The sequence below is a fragment of the Chenopodium album genome, chromosome 22, assembly GCF_948465745.1.
Source record: "Chenopodium album chromosome 22, dcCheAlbu1.1, whole genome shotgun sequence".
NCBI classification, from domain to species: Eukaryota; Viridiplantae; Streptophyta; class Magnoliopsida; order Caryophyllales; family Amaranthaceae; genus Chenopodium; species Chenopodium album.
In genome coordinates, this window is record NC_137855.1 from 8,845,569 (window position 1) to 8,863,609 (window position 18,041).

General features: G+C 34.2%; 1 protein-coding gene across 1 annotated transcript; it reads right to left on the reverse strand.

Moving 5' to 3' along the window:
- Positions 1-530: 530 nt before the first annotated feature.
- On the reverse strand, positions 531-12,982 carry LOC145604842 (uncharacterized). The gene is made up of 5 exons (XM_081660815.1): positions 9,938-12,982; positions 5,235-5,888; positions 4,012-4,184; positions 1,099-2,608; positions 531-968 (listed from the first exon to the last, which is right to left on the reverse strand). The coding sequence occupies exons 1-5, from the start codon at positions 12,852-12,854 to the stop codon at positions 937-939; spliced, it is 5,286 nt and encodes a 1,761-aa protein (XP_081516941.1). The 5' UTR covers positions 12,855-12,982; the 3' UTR covers positions 531-936.
- Positions 12,983-18,041: the final 5,059 nt, after the last annotated feature.

Here is an 18,041-nt window from a genome sequence, read left to right on the forward strand (position 1 = left end):
TCGTAAGAATTCCAATTTCCCCCAATTTAAGGAGAGAGAAAATTTATGTATTTAAAAAAAAAAATCAGTTTGTATATTTTATTTTCCTTTAAATCTGCTTTGTATAATTGTATTTTTCTTCCAAATCTTTACTATTTTGGAAAGATTTTATTCCTAAGCAATTATTGAAATATTTTCTCCCCAAACCCTTTCCTTCCATTTACTTTCCCTCCATACTTTACTACCCAAACAGAGGAAATTGTATCTCTCCCTTTCATTTCTCTTCCTTTTCCCCCAAATCTTTCTATCCAAACAAGCTGTTAAAGTCCTTGGCACTCTTTCAAAATGATCACATCTCGGAAGAATACAATAACATGTTCCATCTTGAAATACTCAGTATAATCCTTAGCTCAACAAAAATCAAGACAAATATATAAATTACAAGTACTACGTATATGATATAAATAATCATAAAATGGTATAGATACCTTATTAGTACACGTTTAGCTGATTTGCTTCCTTTCTTAAACACTACAATTTACACATTACTATGGCCCGTGAATATAAACCATGTTTGATCATTACTCTAATGGCTTTACAACATACACAGTTAAGAGCTAAACAATTGAAATAATTGAGGATCAAGCATTTGAACTAAAAAGAAAAAACAGAGCACCCTGTACAAACCAAACTAAAAAAGAATTAGACACAAGCACAAGGCTGTTTATGGTTGTTTCGACATATCCTCTAGATTCGCTTCTAAGCACATTCAAACCGGAATAAGACTTCAATTCCACTTGTAAGCATCTTTTATCATCAACCTTCAATAATCCCAAGATAATAAGTTAGCCTACCAATTACCTGTCTTGACACCGGAGAACTGATATTTCAAAGGTTCACCCTGTCGTATACATCCTCTTGTGGGTTGAGTGCAATTGACAAATAGCCTTATGTTTATCACGGCCTATACGGCGGCACCTGACTTCCAACTGAACAACAAACAAAATGTCAAGAGATTATAATAAAATGAGTTGCAAAAGCTTATGAATATATGACAAATTTACATCAAAGGCTTTGAACTAACATCAAAGATTATTGTATAAAAGTTCAGAATTATACCAAAATATCCAGGTGTAGGAATAACATTAGAGCTGATTCCAGTAGTAGGCCAAAATTGTCCGGGTGCAGGAGTTCCATCAGGATAGCTTCCAGCAGTAGGCCTAAACTGTCCAGGTATACTGCCAGAACCAATTCCAGCGGCAGGCCTAAACTGTCCAGGTGTACTGCCACAACCAATTCCAGCGGCAGGCCATTGTCCAGGTGTAGGAGTACTGCCAGGGCCGATTCCTGCAGCAGGTCTAAATTGTACAGGTGCATGAGTATCACCAGGACCGAATCCAGCATAAGGTCTAAACTGTCCATGTGCAGCAGTAATGCCAGGGCCGATTCCAGCAGTAGGTCTAAACTGTGGTGCAGGAGTATCACTGGGGCAAATTCCAGCAGTAGGTCTAAACTCACCTGTTCCCCAACAGGGAGTGACACCATAGCTGCTACTAGGGCCACCAAAATGGGAACTTGGCCCATTTACAGCAGGTATTTGTCCAGGATGAAATGCAGTACGTCCATTGAGTCCATCATGGGCTACATGTCCAAATGTATAAGGTCTATGTTGCCCCCATGGTTGCAGACTTGGCAGTGGAGGGTTCATGGATGTTTTGGGATAATTGGGTGGTGGATTAGGAGACTCGAGAGTTTGTGGTCTAAGGTGCTTTGCTTGTTGTGGCAGCACTGAGGAAGAGGAGGGGCTAGAATAGTACTTCTCACCACACGACTCTGCTACAATTTCAGAAAAGGCTGGGGAGAGAATTTTTTCGGCCTTTTTTACCACCTGAGTTGAATTGTTTTCTACTATATCCTTTTCAATTTTTTCAGAAGAGGTATTCTTAAGATCCTCTTTTCTTTCATTAGCCAACTTTTGTTCAACTCCTGCAGTGGTAGTCTTCAATTCTATATTAATGCTACCAGGGCAAATTCCGGCAGTAGGTCCGATTTGCTGAGTCTCCTTATAGGGAGTGCGAGTGGCACTAGCACCATAACTATTATCAGATAAACCAGATTTGGCACTCAACCCATTTACAGCAGGCAATGTAACAGGATGCGACACAGGGAGTTCATCAGGCTTAACATGCGCTTGATGTCCAGATGTACAAGGCCCAGGTTGTGGCCACTGTCTATTAGGAAGAACAGGAGATTCAAGAGCCCCTGTTCTAAGGCGCTTTTCTTTTGGCAGCACTAAGGAAGGGGAGGAGCTGGAAGTGCGCTTCTTCCCACCAAACAACTCTGATGCAGTGTCAGAAGGCAATAGATTCTTTTCTGCCTTCTTACCAACCTTAGTTGAACCAATTTCCACCATATCCATTTCCAAATTTATGGAAATGTCATACCCTTCTTCGGTAGCTACCATCTGTTCCACTTCAGTGGTGGAAGTCTTCAGTTCTGCAATCTGCTTTTCCAGCTTTTCAATTTGTAATTCAAGGGAAACATCTGCGAATTCTGACTCAAGCTTATAATCATTAATGTATTTCAGTACATCTTGCAGGTGACGCATCTCAAAGCGAGCAGATTCAATCTGCAAAGATATTATTATGATTATACTTGATAAAAATATTATTATTATTATAAATCTACTTAATTTAAATAGAACAAAACATCTGGGCCGCTGGGGAGACGATACAAACTCCATGAAACATCCCCTTGTGAGGAAGTGAGGGGTTGAAAAACAAAATCAGTATTATACCAGGCAATCTAACATGTATATAAGCAACAAAAACAATACCATGGATGTTGGCATAAAACTTTCTTCACAAAAATAAAATATCATTACCATTAGACCCATTAATTACCCCAAATGGACCATTCTCTTAGTTCTATATTAGCATTTGGCATTTTCCTTGTTCCTCCTTCAAACACATTCACAAATCTCCATCTAGTATTAATTAACATTACTAATAACAGCATAGAGCAGATAATCTGTAAGGAGATCATACACAAAGAGAACAATTTTTTTTATTCTTTTTTACTAATTTAATTAAGGCTTTGATTGATTGATTGAATGATTTTTACTAATTTAATTCCCCTTTTCTCCTTCCTTTATTAAATAGTCCCCTACCAATCTCACTTAACATCACATAGAGTGACATATGACATGACCATGCCATCCAAGATTTCTAGTCTTCTTATACTCTCATTTACTAATTCTATAACATAGGACATACCGCAGCTTTGCAGGTGTATCTGAACCTTAGATGCGGTTTGATCATCTTCAACAAGATATCTGAACCTTGTCAAGCCCTACATCTACCTCACCAGGATTGAATTTCAATTCAAAATAATTTCAAATCCAACAGCATCAATTTCATTTAGAATAAATAAGAGATTATACCAAAATTAGACTTCCACTCAGAAATCTCCCCAAGTTATCATTGATATAGAGGATCATTTCATACATCTCTCTCTTTGTGTGTGTGTGTGGGGGGGGGGGGGGGGGTTATTCTATGCCCTCAACAACAATTTAGCAATAGTTCAAGCTTTTATTTTAGTCGTTGGGAAGTGTGGTAAGGGGGAAGGAAACTTCAGCACCAGCACAGTAATTGAACATTGTCTCTCTCTAAAAAAAAAATGCAAAAGGCAATTAGAAAATTGGTTATTCAAAACAAGTTTGGAACTTTTTTTTGCATTTGGAAAGTAATTAGCCATGGTTGAAAATTGAAGAGGTGTTAAGAGGATCAAATTAACCTCTCTTAAGTCTGATCTGATAGCAGAATTGTATACTGTGTCAGATCCGATTGAAAAGTGAAATGGCCCCTAGAGCAAGAGCCATAGCTTTGAAGGTTAAACCATAATTATAATACTAACTGTAAGCATTAAACAAAGGGCAATAATTTATTCCATAAGAATACAAACTCTCTCAGTCACATCAGACGAAAGCTAAGCAAAAAAAGGGGTTTTTAAGGCTGCCCAAACTAATATTACCTTTGATGCATGAGAATTTTTTCTTCCCTTCCGTAACTTCACTTGTTTCTTGGTGAACTTAAGGTGATCTTTTAGTAAAGGAGCTAGCGGAAAATAAGATTCCATCGTAAAAGCACAGATGTACTTGACTGCCTGAAGTCGTTGGTTCTCCTTGATTAAAGATTCAATAAGACCTGTTTAAAGTAATCAAATAAAGAACAGCTTACAGCGTAATTACCTTAGAATAGTAGCAGAAAACAAATATTGTAAAGGATCAACTATCTCAAATTTGGCATACTTTATGAAAGAAAGGCAATCAACTAGAACATCAACAATATCACACAATCCTTGAGATGCTATGAGAAAAGTGAAGCAGAGAGGCCCACAAAGAGAGTCAGCACAAACACTAGGATTTTGGATAGGAGGGTGGGTGGGGGGGAGAAAATAAAATTTTTTTAACACCCAAACTTCCACATAGAAAAATTAACTATGTGATTGTATAATATAATAAAATTTTACCAAAGACCCAAATTAGAAATTCCACCTCCCTATTTAATAGCAAGGGGAGTATCACAAGCATGAACAGCCAACAAACCATAAATGGCATGCCCTATCATACACTTCCTCAGAATCATACTCACTTTCCAGTTTCCACCTTTAGTCCTTTGATTTTCACCATTAACAATTTCTCCATTTTTCTAAAGTTTATGCCTCGATTGTCACATATCTTGCAATATCACATTGGAGGGAAAACAGAATGTAGAATCAGGAGAGTGAAAACACTGTAAATTTGTGAGAATATAGGGTTAAAATTAGAGGAAAAAGTCTTGCAGAAACAAAAGGCTCATAGGCTGAAAGGAAGTGGGCATGTAAGTTAACTTAGAGATGGAAGATTAGTTAAATCAAACATAAAAGCAATCTCAAGTCCTTCCTTCTGTAAACACCAGAAAGCAGCAAATAATGTTATCTTTGCTCTAAAAAATCATTTCCCTTTATATCTCCTAAATGGACAACATTGAATTACTACATGTGTAAATGACATTTTCTTAATATACGCACCCTTCAGCAAGAGACAATCTGACAATGCAGAGGAGAAAAACTAGGTAAAAGTTGTTCTATTAGACATATTAGAAATGATCAATATATAGTTCAACAAGATGATTTATGTGAAACTAAGGAATCAGTCTCTAGTAACTAGAGCTCTGGAAGCCTTTTTATGTGTTCCGGTAGAGAAGGAGACATACCTGTAATTCTTTTTTCTAATCCCAGTGTACGGCACAAGTATGGATTTTGCTCAGGCCGGAAGACCAAGCGCTCACCATAGCATTTTTTGAATAGTTGAAAAAGTTCATCTGCATTATATAAACTGGCTATCTCGTATGTGGCTAGAAATTGCAGAAAGCCATAAACTTCCAAAATTTTAAAGCCTTTCGTAGGCAAAGTTCGTCTCCATTTATTAGCAAACTTTTTTGCTTTATTTTTTAAACCAAGTGAAAATTTTGATGGTGGTTTCACCAACTGCTCTACCTGACCAAGGGAATTGATTCTAGGTTGTTGCTTCTGTAGTTTCATCAACAGCTCTAACAAAAATATGCAATTAGCTTTCTCGACTGGTGTTGCCTTCGGTTGGTTGAAAATTTGAACTACATCAAGAAGCAGTTTTGCTGGGTCTGGTGCACATCGAAATGCATCTAGAACCTTTTCTGGAGAAAAATTTTGCTCTGTCGGATGCTGTCTTATATATAGTCTTAGACCATTTGCATCCATACGGTGGCACAGCGAGTGTATCTCACTGCAATGATTTATGGAAGACGAATCAACTGTGTCAATCCCTTGCAATTTATCTGACTGTTGTTGTCTAGTCATTACTTCAAGGAGGTCAGTGGCCATATTGCTTCCTAGCCAAACAAATCATGTTGAAACAACCATTAGCATTTGATGTGGGAAAAGCATCTAAGAGATGAGAGATCCAAATATAGAAAATTCACACAATATTACAACAAACTATACAGGATACCCAGATACATAAATATATACAATATAAATTACACACACACACACACACTTAATGGTTGATTACTAAACACAAAAAGTCCAACATAGAGGTAAAAGTATAAATTATTCAAATCCAGTTTGACTAAATCATCATAGAAGCCTAATTATCAGCATTTCAACAGACCTTGCACATCTCAAGACAGATATATGAGTGATTTTACATAAAATCACAAAATGCATGACAAATTCACATGGGGTTGCTTGGTTCACTGAAGTGGATTAACATAATGGAAATAGTCCATAGCAGGGATGCTGTGAAAGGTGTGGATTCAAAACCCCACATCAATCTGAACTATGTAGTTCACTTTTCAAATGGATTCTTATTCTATATTCATCTTTAATATTTTATTGTATACAAAGTATATTATAGCTACCCATTTTAACTTTCTGAGCTATGAGCTATATGCAACTGTTTTCAACTTTTAAACTTTTCATAAAAAATATACTAGAGTAGAGATACAAAAGCATCAAGCAATTAAGCACCATGGTTAATTAGTACTATATATGATAAAAATCTTGGAAAAAGCATGGCATTAGTTAGTTAATTACAATGATATTAAAAAAATAATCAAAATATTCCAAATTTCAAAAGATGCATTATGAACAACCCAAACATTGATACAAATAAAAATAATCCAACACAAGCAGTAATGCTTAGATGCATAAAAAATGAAAGATGACAAAAGTAATGGATCCTTCCTATCACACTAACATTAATTTCCATACTAATAATCAGTTTTATTAGGAATAGGAGACAATAAAGCAGAACATATGTGATATGTCCAAGCTCATCTATAATGTCATGAAATTACTTAGTGCATAAATCACATGCCTTTTTGACAAATACTTTGTAATTATGATTTAATGAGGTTAACACATCTTATTTTATTATAATTAATGAGGTCCAAAAACTAACTGCCGTGACTTGTAGGGATGGCAATGGGTATAGTCTAGTAATACTCAGATCTGGAACCACAGCATTTTTTTTTATCTATACACATACCTTACTTGGAAGTCTAAGAACCCTAGGGTCTAAATTTTTAAGACCCTATGGGTCTAGCAGGTCTGGGTAGGGTCCAAGGTCTAATATGGGTCCATCTACTTTTATTCCCCATATTGTATATGTCTATTTTATAGTATACAATTGTTTGTATTGGGTGCAAAAATTTAAACTAAGTACATGAGAACATGACTATTTATTTTGTTAAGGGTTTTTTTAATTAGATTTTGTAACCTTTTTTTATTAATTTAATTCATTGTGTGGGTCTATGTGTGGGTTTGGATAAGGTCTGGGTCTTATAGGTCCGTGGGTACGGTTTGGGTTTCAAAACATTATACTTGGACCCTTACCCTACCCAATGCCATCCAGAAGACTAGAACCATACCCTACCCTACCCAGACCCCATGGGTCTAGAAAAATAAGACACATACTCGTATTAAAGGATAGGGTCCAATAAAGTCTGCGTTTGGACCCACCGCCATTATTCGCAAGAATGCAAAGACAATAACATTGCAACAATTTCCAAGGAAAACTAAATTCACGCATCTAATTATTTCAGGCCAAAAAAATCATTTTGTGTCAGTTACAACACGTCAACATAAATCCACAAATATCATAATACAAGTGATACCTCATCTAACAAACAACAAGCTTGAGCTACCTCTCTTTTTTTAACCTCAATATTTGTAGCTCCAATAAGAAAAAAAATATTAACACACAAGGCATCAGGTGGTACTCTGTACACTAACAAGGGTTGATCAGGCTCCCCTTTAAAGATTGCTCCATACCATATATAGGCATGTGGACCACAACTTTACTCTCACACAATTACTTTAGGTCCCACTACTCTTCTCTCTCATCAATTTCCTTAAGATTTAAAAAGGCAAAATATGAGTATGGGGCAAACAATTAGTGATAGAGTCACACAGGGAGTACTGAGATATAAAAGCATCAAGCATAAGCAGTTAAGCACCATGGTAAATAAGTAATATATTGGATTACGAAGCAAGACATTAGTTACTAATTAGTGCATTGCAATATATAAAAAGAACTAGGTTAAAATCCCGTGCAATGCACGGTTGTTAAATATTTTGACAATAACATTACAAAATATAAAGTATATTAAATATATCATAAATATTTCATTTGGACATATATGGAATATGATTGTTAAACTGGACAGATAATATCACAAGGTATAAATAGTTTACTTAGAGATTTTGCAAAAAAAAAAAAAAAAAAAAAAAAAAAAAAAAAAAAAAAAAAAAAAAAAAAAAAAGGAGAAGAAGCGAAAAAGGCGGGATTTATTTAATGACAAGTGTCATGGAAGGATGTGCTTTTAGTATAGGTTAATAGATAATCAAAATCTTCCAAATTTCAAAAGATGCATTATGAACAACCCAAACATTGATGCAAATAAATATAATCCAACAAAAACAGTATGCTTAGACGCATCAAAAAACAAAAGATGACAAAAGCCATGGATCCTTCATATCACACAAACAATTATTTCCATACTAATATTCGGTTTTATTAGGAATAGGAAAACAAAAGGGCAAAACATACGTCCAAGGTCAGCTATAGTATCATAAAATTACTTAGTGGTTTAATCACATGCCTTTTTGATAAATCCTCTAATCATTATGATTTAACGAGGTCTAAAATTTAACAATTGCAAGACTTGCAACTTCCTCAAAAGAGATGCATAGACAATAACAACATTCCAACAATTTTCAAGGAAAACTAAATTCGTGTATCTACATATTTCAGGCCTAAAAGTTCTTATGCACTAGTTTACAATAACAACATCAACATATATCCACAAAAATTATAATACTAGTGAAGCCTGGTCTAACAACAAACTTGAGCAACTTCAAGATATAAACACATGTGTAATCAACTGCTACTGTGATCTTGTCAAAAAAAAAAAACAAAAAAAACAAAAAAGCTGGTATTGTGTACACTAAAACAAGGGTTGATTAGGCTTCCCCCCCCCCCCCCCCCCCTCTTTTCTATCGCCGTTCATATTGACTTTTACACCATCCACACACACCCTCCATGAGCACCCTTTTTTAAATTATTATTTAATGTATGAAATTAAGTGTTATTTTTGTAATATGGTATTGGATGTGTGTGTGTGTGTGTGTATATATATATATATATATATATATATATATATATATATATATATATATATATATATATATATATATATATTTTAATACTATACATCTCTCAATGTATATCATCAACTTATAATAATTCCTACCATTATATAATAAAATTAATAATGGTCAAACCGTGCATTAAAAAATATGAAGTAAGAGAGGAACAATAAAAAATCAATAGAAGAAGATAATAGACAAAAATCAAAATGTGCTGAAAGGCTTTGAGAGTTGGGACCGTAATTGACTAATTACTATAGTGATTGTTGAAATAAATCCTGTGGCATGGCAATGAAACAAGAAAGTAAGGCATAGGACAACATCAAAACCTGAAAGGTGGGTTACCATAATATGCTACCAGCTAGTAGTTTGCTTGTTCTTGTCACAAGTCAATGTATAATATTAAAGGTTACAGCCTTACAGGGCTAATTGTTCAGATTAACGAGACAGAGTTAAGCCTACTCTGACTCTCAATCAAGCTTATTTCAACCAATTTTCTAGTAAATCCACAATATGTTATTCATAGTAGGTTCTTCCAAAGAGCGTCTTTCAAATAAATCTTTGAACACAATTTTTTAAACTAATTGGTTAGCTGATATTGAACATCAGAATGCAAAAGGATAGCAGAACATAAAATCACAACAACCTTAGACATGTATTGCACTTAAATAAAACTATAAAGAATGGGTCTCAAAAGCATTGAATGGGAAACAGATGAGAAGCTCACCTTCATTCTCTTCGAATAAGTCCAATTCCAGACCCAATCGAGGTGCTATCCTATCCTGATCCACAATCTTAAAAAGCCTCTGCAATTCATCCCTGTTAACAGTTGAACTCAAGCGAAATGCAACTATAAACAGTAAGAAGCTTAGCACCACAATACGACTCTCTCCATCTTCTCTCATTTTCTCTTTCCAAAGAATAAAAACCTTCTTGGCGTTTTTCTTTAAACCTTTATTAATTTTAAGTTTTAAATTCATCAATTGCTCCAACAGTAGCACACAGCTACTCCTAACAGCACTTGTTTCATACATCACATCACCATTCTTCAAATGTGGTGAGAAAAACCCAACACAAGCTGCTAATACCAACCTGCCTGGTTCCGAAGATAACCTGAGAGCATCCCTAATCTCTTCTTCCATGAACCTGTGTTCATTGACTCGATCATTCAAAAACATCTGCAAGGCTTTCCCATCTGTCATACATTGCTTAAGACTAAGACACTGCAATTTTTCACCCAATCCAAAACTACTGTTTTGTTCAGATTTCTTCTTCATGCCACCGGTATCACTCAAGTGCTCCCTTTTCAATTCCAATTTCGTGCAAGGGTCATTAATTTCATTCTTCTTGCACTCTTGCTCCAGAAAACACTGGTTAATTTTCTTCCCCTTTAACACCAAGGCTTTAATATGCTTATCCCTTTGTCTCTCTCCCAACTCCTCTGCCTTGGTGTGCCTACTAATTTCCTTCTCTTTCACTTCCAGTGCTTGAGACTGCTCGTACATCTTCTTTTCTTTCAAATCTAATGCTTTACTACGATCACTAATTAACTTCTCTCTCAATGATAAATCTTTACAGCGCTTGTTTATATGCTCCACTTTCGAATCCAAAGATGTAAAACTCTCATTAATATGCTTTTCCTTCAACTCTAGCTCTCCACATTTCTCACTAATTTGTTTATCTTTCAATTTTATCTCTTCAGTATGCTCTATCATTCGCTTCTCTTTCAATTTAAGCTCCTCACAAGCCTCTTCTGTCTGCTTGTATTTCAATTCCATTTGATTCTCTTTCAATTCTAGCTCTTTCAAACGCCCATCTATATGTTTCTCTTTCAATTGCAACCATTTAGACCGCTTATTCAATTGCTTCTCTCTCAACTCTTGTCCCTTGCACCGCTCATCAATCTCCTTCTCACTAGAACCGACCACTTTGCAACTTTCATCAATCGCCTTCTCCTTCAACTCCACCACACTACACCGCTCATCAATTTCCTTTGCTTTCAACTCCAACTCTCCCAACCGCTCATCTATATGCTTCTCTTTCAACTCCAACACTTCACAACGCTCACTCAATTGTTGATCCCTCAACTCTTGTGCTTTACAATGCTGATCAATTTCTGCCTCCCTCATTTTAACCACACTACACCGCTCACCAATTTTCTGTTCCTTCAACTCCAACTCTCCCAAACGATCACCTATACATTTCTCTTTCAACTGCAACCCTTTACACTGCTTATTCAATTTCTTCTCTCTCAACTCTTGTCCCTTGCACCGCTCATTAATCTCCCTCTCCCTAGATTCAACTACTTTGCAACGTTCATCAATCGCCTTCTCCTTCAACTCCACCACACTACCCCTCTCATCAATTTCTTTTTCCTTCAACTTTAACCTTTCCAAACACTCATCTATATGCTTCTCCTTCAACTCTGCCACACTACACCTCTCATCAATCGCCTTCTCCTTCAGCTCCGCCACACTACACCTCTCATCAACCGCCTTCTCCTTCAACTCCGCCACACTACTCCTCTCATCAATTTCCTTTTCCTTCAATTTTAACTTATCCAAACACTCATCTATATGCTTCTCTATCACCTCCAATTCTTCCCTACGCTCCTTCAATTGTTTATCCCTCAACTCTTGTACCTTACAACGCTGATCAAATTTCGCCTCCCTCAATTCAACCACCCTACACCGCTCACCAATTTTCTTCTCCTTCAACTCCAATTCTTTACATTGCTCGTTCAATTGTTCATCCCTCAACTCTTGTCCCTTACAACGCTGCTCGATTTCCGCCTCCCTCAATTCAACCACATTGCACCTCTCATCAATCTCCTTCTCCTTCAACTCCAACCCTTTACCCTTCTCACTCAATTCCTTATCCCTCAACTCCTGCACCCTACAAAGCTCATCAATTCCCTTCTCCCTCAATCCAATTTCTTCAAAACGCTCGTCAATTCGCTTCTCCTTCACCACCATCTCCTCCTCCCTCAACTCCGCCACCCGGTTTCGCTCCTCAACCTCCTTCTCCCTCCTCTCCACCTCAATACACCTCTTATTTATCCCATTCTCCCCCACCTCCACCGCCTCGCTTCGCTTATCAATTTCCTTCTCCCGCTCCTCCACCCTCCTTTCCCTCTCCTCAACCTCCCCACACCCTTCCCTCCTCTCTCTCACCTCAACCTCCCTCTCCCTCTTCTCCACTGCAACAATCCGCTCCTTGATTCGCCTCTCTTTCGCCTCCGCGGCCTTAAACCACTCCTTAACCCGCTTCTTCTCCAACTCCAACACCTGAACTCGCTCCGAATAATCCCTCTCTCTCATCTCTAACTCCTTACACCCCTCACTCAACGAATTCTCAACCAATTCCAGCTTTTTCCGACGCAATTCAACCTCTTTCTCCCGATTATCCAACGCAATTCGCAGCGAATTTGTTTCTCTCTCCTTGACCTCAAGCTCCCTAATATGGCTTCCGAGTGAATGCTGGACTGACACAAAGGAGTTCTGGAAAGCTCCCCATTGATCCGAAAGCGCCATAACTGAGTAAACGTGAGATTGAATTGATTGGAAAGTGTCAGTGAGTTGATGAAGAACTGCTCTCGATTTATTTAGGTCTGCAGATGTTTGCTGCAACGTTGCTGCCGCCATTGTTGCTGCTTGATTGTTGTTAAACCTCGGAATTAGATGCTAAAACCCTAGAATTTTGGTTCCAATTTCATGCATTTGCCGGAAATTGAATTACGATTGTGTAAAACGTAGCTTTTTTTTCATGATTAATTAATTTATGATCGATTGTCAGTTTCAGCAGCAATTGTTATAAAATACGGATTTATAACCGCAATAATTATAAACAAAATACTACTCGCAGTAAATAAAAATATGAAAAAGCCTTTTGGGCCTAAAAGTAATGGAGCCCAGTTTATAGTTGTAGGGGTGCTCAATCCAGAAAATTCAAAACCGTCCCCAACTCAAATAACCGAACCTAATAGAAATATGGAGTGATAGGGGTTATATTATGTTCTACTCGTCTTATTTTTAATGAAATTAAATTATTTTTTTAGTGAAATTAAATTAATTTTTATTTGTTTCACTGATTTACTCTCTCCTTCTCATTATACTTAAAACATTGGTTGATAATTATACTTAGAATATTGGGATGGACACGTAATTTAAGAAAACTACGTCTATTTAAATATTTATTTATTATATAAAAGATTTATTTTGTATATTCATATTACAAGAAAACAACAAGTGGGGTGAAGGACTGAGAGTTAAGTAGATGAAGAGAGAGAAAATGAGGAAAGATATTTTTTTATTAATGGTTCCATTCCATATTCGGTAATGTGTCAAGTATTATGTGGGCTGACGAAAATGGGAACTGTGTTAAGTATAATGGGACGGAGGAGTAAAATTATTTTTGCTAAACTTGAACTTATTTATACCGAAATGAGTTACTTTAACTGAGTAATACCAAGTACGGAGTAGTATTTTAAGGAGAGGTAAACATCGCCTAAAATATTTAAAATCCAAACCGATCGAAAATTTTATAATTTCACCTAAAAGTTTTCATTTCACTCTTCAATTCACTTTTTAACTTTTCACCCAAATTCACTTTGTTTTTAAAAGATATTATATTCGATTCTGTTACTATTAAGGATTTAAGATACAAAATGGTAAATGCTTTATGGCCTTTTTATTTAGAATATAGAATATTTTTCTATTTTAATTAGAAATTTTTGTGGCTTTTATTTAAGAAATTTACAACCCGAAAAAACCTGATACCTAAATGGGTAAGTTTTGTATGTGGCTAGTCACACGGTCGGTGTGGTCATATCAATACTATATACTAAAAGACACACCAGCAATGACACGTGTCATCTCCTGGTGTGTCCTTAGTTATTTTTTTCTTTTTACTAAAAAAAAAATATTTCAATTAAGGAAACAATACTATATACTAAAAGACACACCAGCAATGACACGTGTCATCTCCTGGTGTGTCCTTAATTATTTTTTTTCTTTTTACTAAAAAAAATATTTCAATTAAGGAAACAAATCACTTACAAAAATCATATTATTTATTTATTTTTAATTTTTTTACATATTCCATATTAACATGTAGTAATTATTATATTTAAAATAAAATATTTATTCACAAATCTTTCTAAAAAAATAATCAATTATATACCAAAAATCAAAATTTTAAAATAATCTTACAATAAGAAAAAATATTGCTCAGATTTTTTGCCTACTTTTGTTTTAGTTGTGTATTGGAAGCTACAATTAAAATTGCAAATACCAGATTAACATATTTCATACTTTTATTATTTATCGACTAATTTATGATTATACTGAGTACAGCTGTACAGTAATACTTCTCATTCAATACTATATAACTATATATATATAACTAAAGATCACCGTGCATGGCACGGGATCTAACCTAGTTGGTTTATAAGAGTAATATTCATTTATATGTATGAGTAACCTCATTTTTTCATAAGAGTAACCTCATATTGGCCATAAAAGTAACTCAAATTCATTATACGAGTGAAATCAAGTAATTTAGAAATAAGTAATCCCATTAGCTCATTTGAGTAACCCCTATTATTTTGTTTTAAAAAATGAAAGAATAATTTCACTTATTTATGCGAGTAACCCTTTTTTCCCTTAATTTTAAGTAACCTATATACGTTAAGGTAACTTCATTTGCTCATCACCGTAACCACCTATTATTAAAATAATTGTCTTATACTGTATGTGATTATGTGAAGTGGCCACACCAAATAAGTGTCTTGGGCCTAAGTGTAAGGATTTTAGGTTAGATCTAAATGCAAATTCTTGGCTGCATTCTAGTGCAGCCAAGCTAGCTGCAACAGCATTTAATGTGAACATAAAGTATGTTAAAATGAACATGCGTTTTTTTTTTTTCTTCCATATATCTTAATTCTTTTTCTTCTTCTTCCTTAGCTCTATTATTTTTCTCTCTCTTCAGTTTTTTTCTCAATTTAAAATTCTCTCTCTCCTCTTTACCTCACTTCCCTTCAATCTTTAAAGTTTTCTTCTTCTTTATATAATTTTTTGAGTTAGTAATTCGTGTTTTGATGGGTATACTCCTTTCTTTCTAAATCTATGAGTTTCATATTCAATCATTTGGCTTTATCAAACAGGAAAGAATGGAGGAGAGAGAAAGTTGAGGTCAAAGAAAATAATGGAGGTTAGATTTTATCAATTTGTAATTGTATTTTGTATGATTTCGTTGATCATGTATGATGATTTATTGTTTCATTATTTTTCATATTTGAAATTATTATGAGTTTGTGATGAATATCACTTAAATTGCTTAATTGTTAATGAATATCAATTGTATTGCTTAATTTGTTGTTATTTTCTCTCTCTCTCTCTCTCTCTCTCTCTCTCTCTCTCTCTCTCTCTCTCTCACTTTTTCTTTTGATTTTTTTTTTATTTCTAATCATGTTACAAATCAATAATTATTTTCTCTATGATGAATCATGATTAGATTTAAGGTGTATATTCAAATTTTTAGAGTTTCAATAATTACAATCGATCTTGAATATAATTTCTGTAAAAAAAAAAAAGGAAAATTTGTCAAAAACAACCTTTTAAAGTGTCCACTTTATTTAAAACAACCTTTTAAATTTTTTTTTGCAATTTCAAACCACATTATAAATTTTTTTTATCAAAGACAACCAAATGTTACTTTTCGGCGTTAACTCTATTTTTCCCGATGTTGACCACGAGGGTGCGAGTCACGTGACCTCCTATTTTGCTTAATACACCCTCTTTTCCCTCCAATTAACTCTTATTAAAACCCCTGCTTCTCTTTCATCCCTATTTTAGTACGAGTAAATTGGAGGGAAAATTAGTGTATTAAGCATATACGAGGTCATGTGCGTTGCACACTAGTGGTCAACATCGGGAAAAATAGAATCAACGCCAGAAAGTAACATTTGGTTGTCTTTGATAAAAAAAATTTATAATGTGGTCTGAAGTTGCAAAAAAAAATTTAAAAGGTTGTTTTAAATAAAGTGGGTACTTTAAAAGGTTGTTTCTGACAAATTTTCCAAAAAAAAAAAAAATGAACACGTAGGAATTTAAAAATGAACATCTTTTACAAAATGAGCATTTAGTACATCGAAAATGAATATTAAATACATAAAAAATGAACATATTTCAACAATTTATGTTATCTTTATTTTTCAGTAATAATCATGTACAATGAATTTGAACCTTTATGAAAATCACGTTCATTTCAATATCCTAAATGTTCATATCTTTTTGTTACATGTTCATTTTATAAGTGTAGATTTTTTAATGCTAAATGTTCATTTTTATTAGGTTGAAAGTAAAATATAATATGTTGAAAGTTAAATTATCTGAACATTTATTGTTGAAAATCTGAACAATTTATTATGAATATATATGTTTCGTTATTCTTTACGAACATATATGTTATTGATTATGAACACATGTGACATATAGAGTGATTATTATTTATATTTTTAAGTATTGTATTGATGATTATATATTATGATCATTCTAAATAATTATTATGAACATATTTTGTGATGATTATGAAAATTCTGATTATTTGTTATATTTTAGTGAGTACAGATTAATTGTATTTGTTGAAGAAAAAGACTCTAAATTAGTGAAGGGAAACAAGTAAGAAGTGATGAAGAAGTATATGATATGTACAATGAATTTGCCTTTAAGTTGGAGAATTTCCGATGTATATGATCCCAATTTTATGGTCGTATGATAAAGGTTTATTTCTAATATACTAAATGTTCATTTCTTTTTTTCGACATGTTCACTTTTTATTACCGAATGTTCATTTTTTTTACATGTTCATTTTTATTACTGAATATTTTTTTTTTTTTTTTTTTTTTATGTGTTCATTTTTCTAGCTAAATGTTCATTTTTAAGGTCGTGGTCTAGCAAATTTAAAATATATGATAATCAGATTCATTTTTAATAAATGATCATTTCCTTACAACATGTTCATTTTTTTTTACGTGTTCATTTTTTGTTATTAAATGTTCATTTTTTTTCATGTTCATATTTTTTAACTAAATGTTCATTTTTTATTTGGGCCGCGCGTTTTGGGCCTCACTTGTTGTAGCTATCTTGGCTGCACTAGAGTGCAGCCAAGACCAATTGAGATCTAAACTATATAAGTTCGGTTTTATTTGGCTTGTTTTGTGTATGTATACATCATATCATGGGCTTGATATTATATATCATACGATTAGACTAAGTATTAAGTTTTATTTTCACTATATTGAATTTAATTATTTTGTCTAAAACAAGTTTAAATGAATGGAACACACTATGGCGAAGGGTTAGTTTGATGAAAGTTTGGGGCAAGAAGCGAGGTTTGAAACCTTGATTAATCTAACATCTAAGAGTGATTGGTCAAGGCGGGAGGATTAGAAAATTTGTTTTGAGTCCAGAAAGCTAATTTCAAATATTACACATCAGTTGCAACTTGGTAGTATTTGTGAAATATAAAATATTCCAAAGTTGCAACTAATATGTCACGGAGGTAGTAGTATTTTTTACCATTTTAGTGATTAACATGATAACATCAAGAACACGATCAATGTAGTCATTTGTTGAATTCAAACACTAGATAAAGCAGAAACATATCAAATTCAAATGATTTTGTTTTAATTTTACAAGTTCTGAAGGAAGAAAATTTTAAACTAATTCTTCATATGTAAACTAGGTAACCAAACTTCTTTAAATGCTGTTGTGTAACAATAAGATTTCACTAAATTTGTACTCAATATCAACAGAATACTAAATTTATGC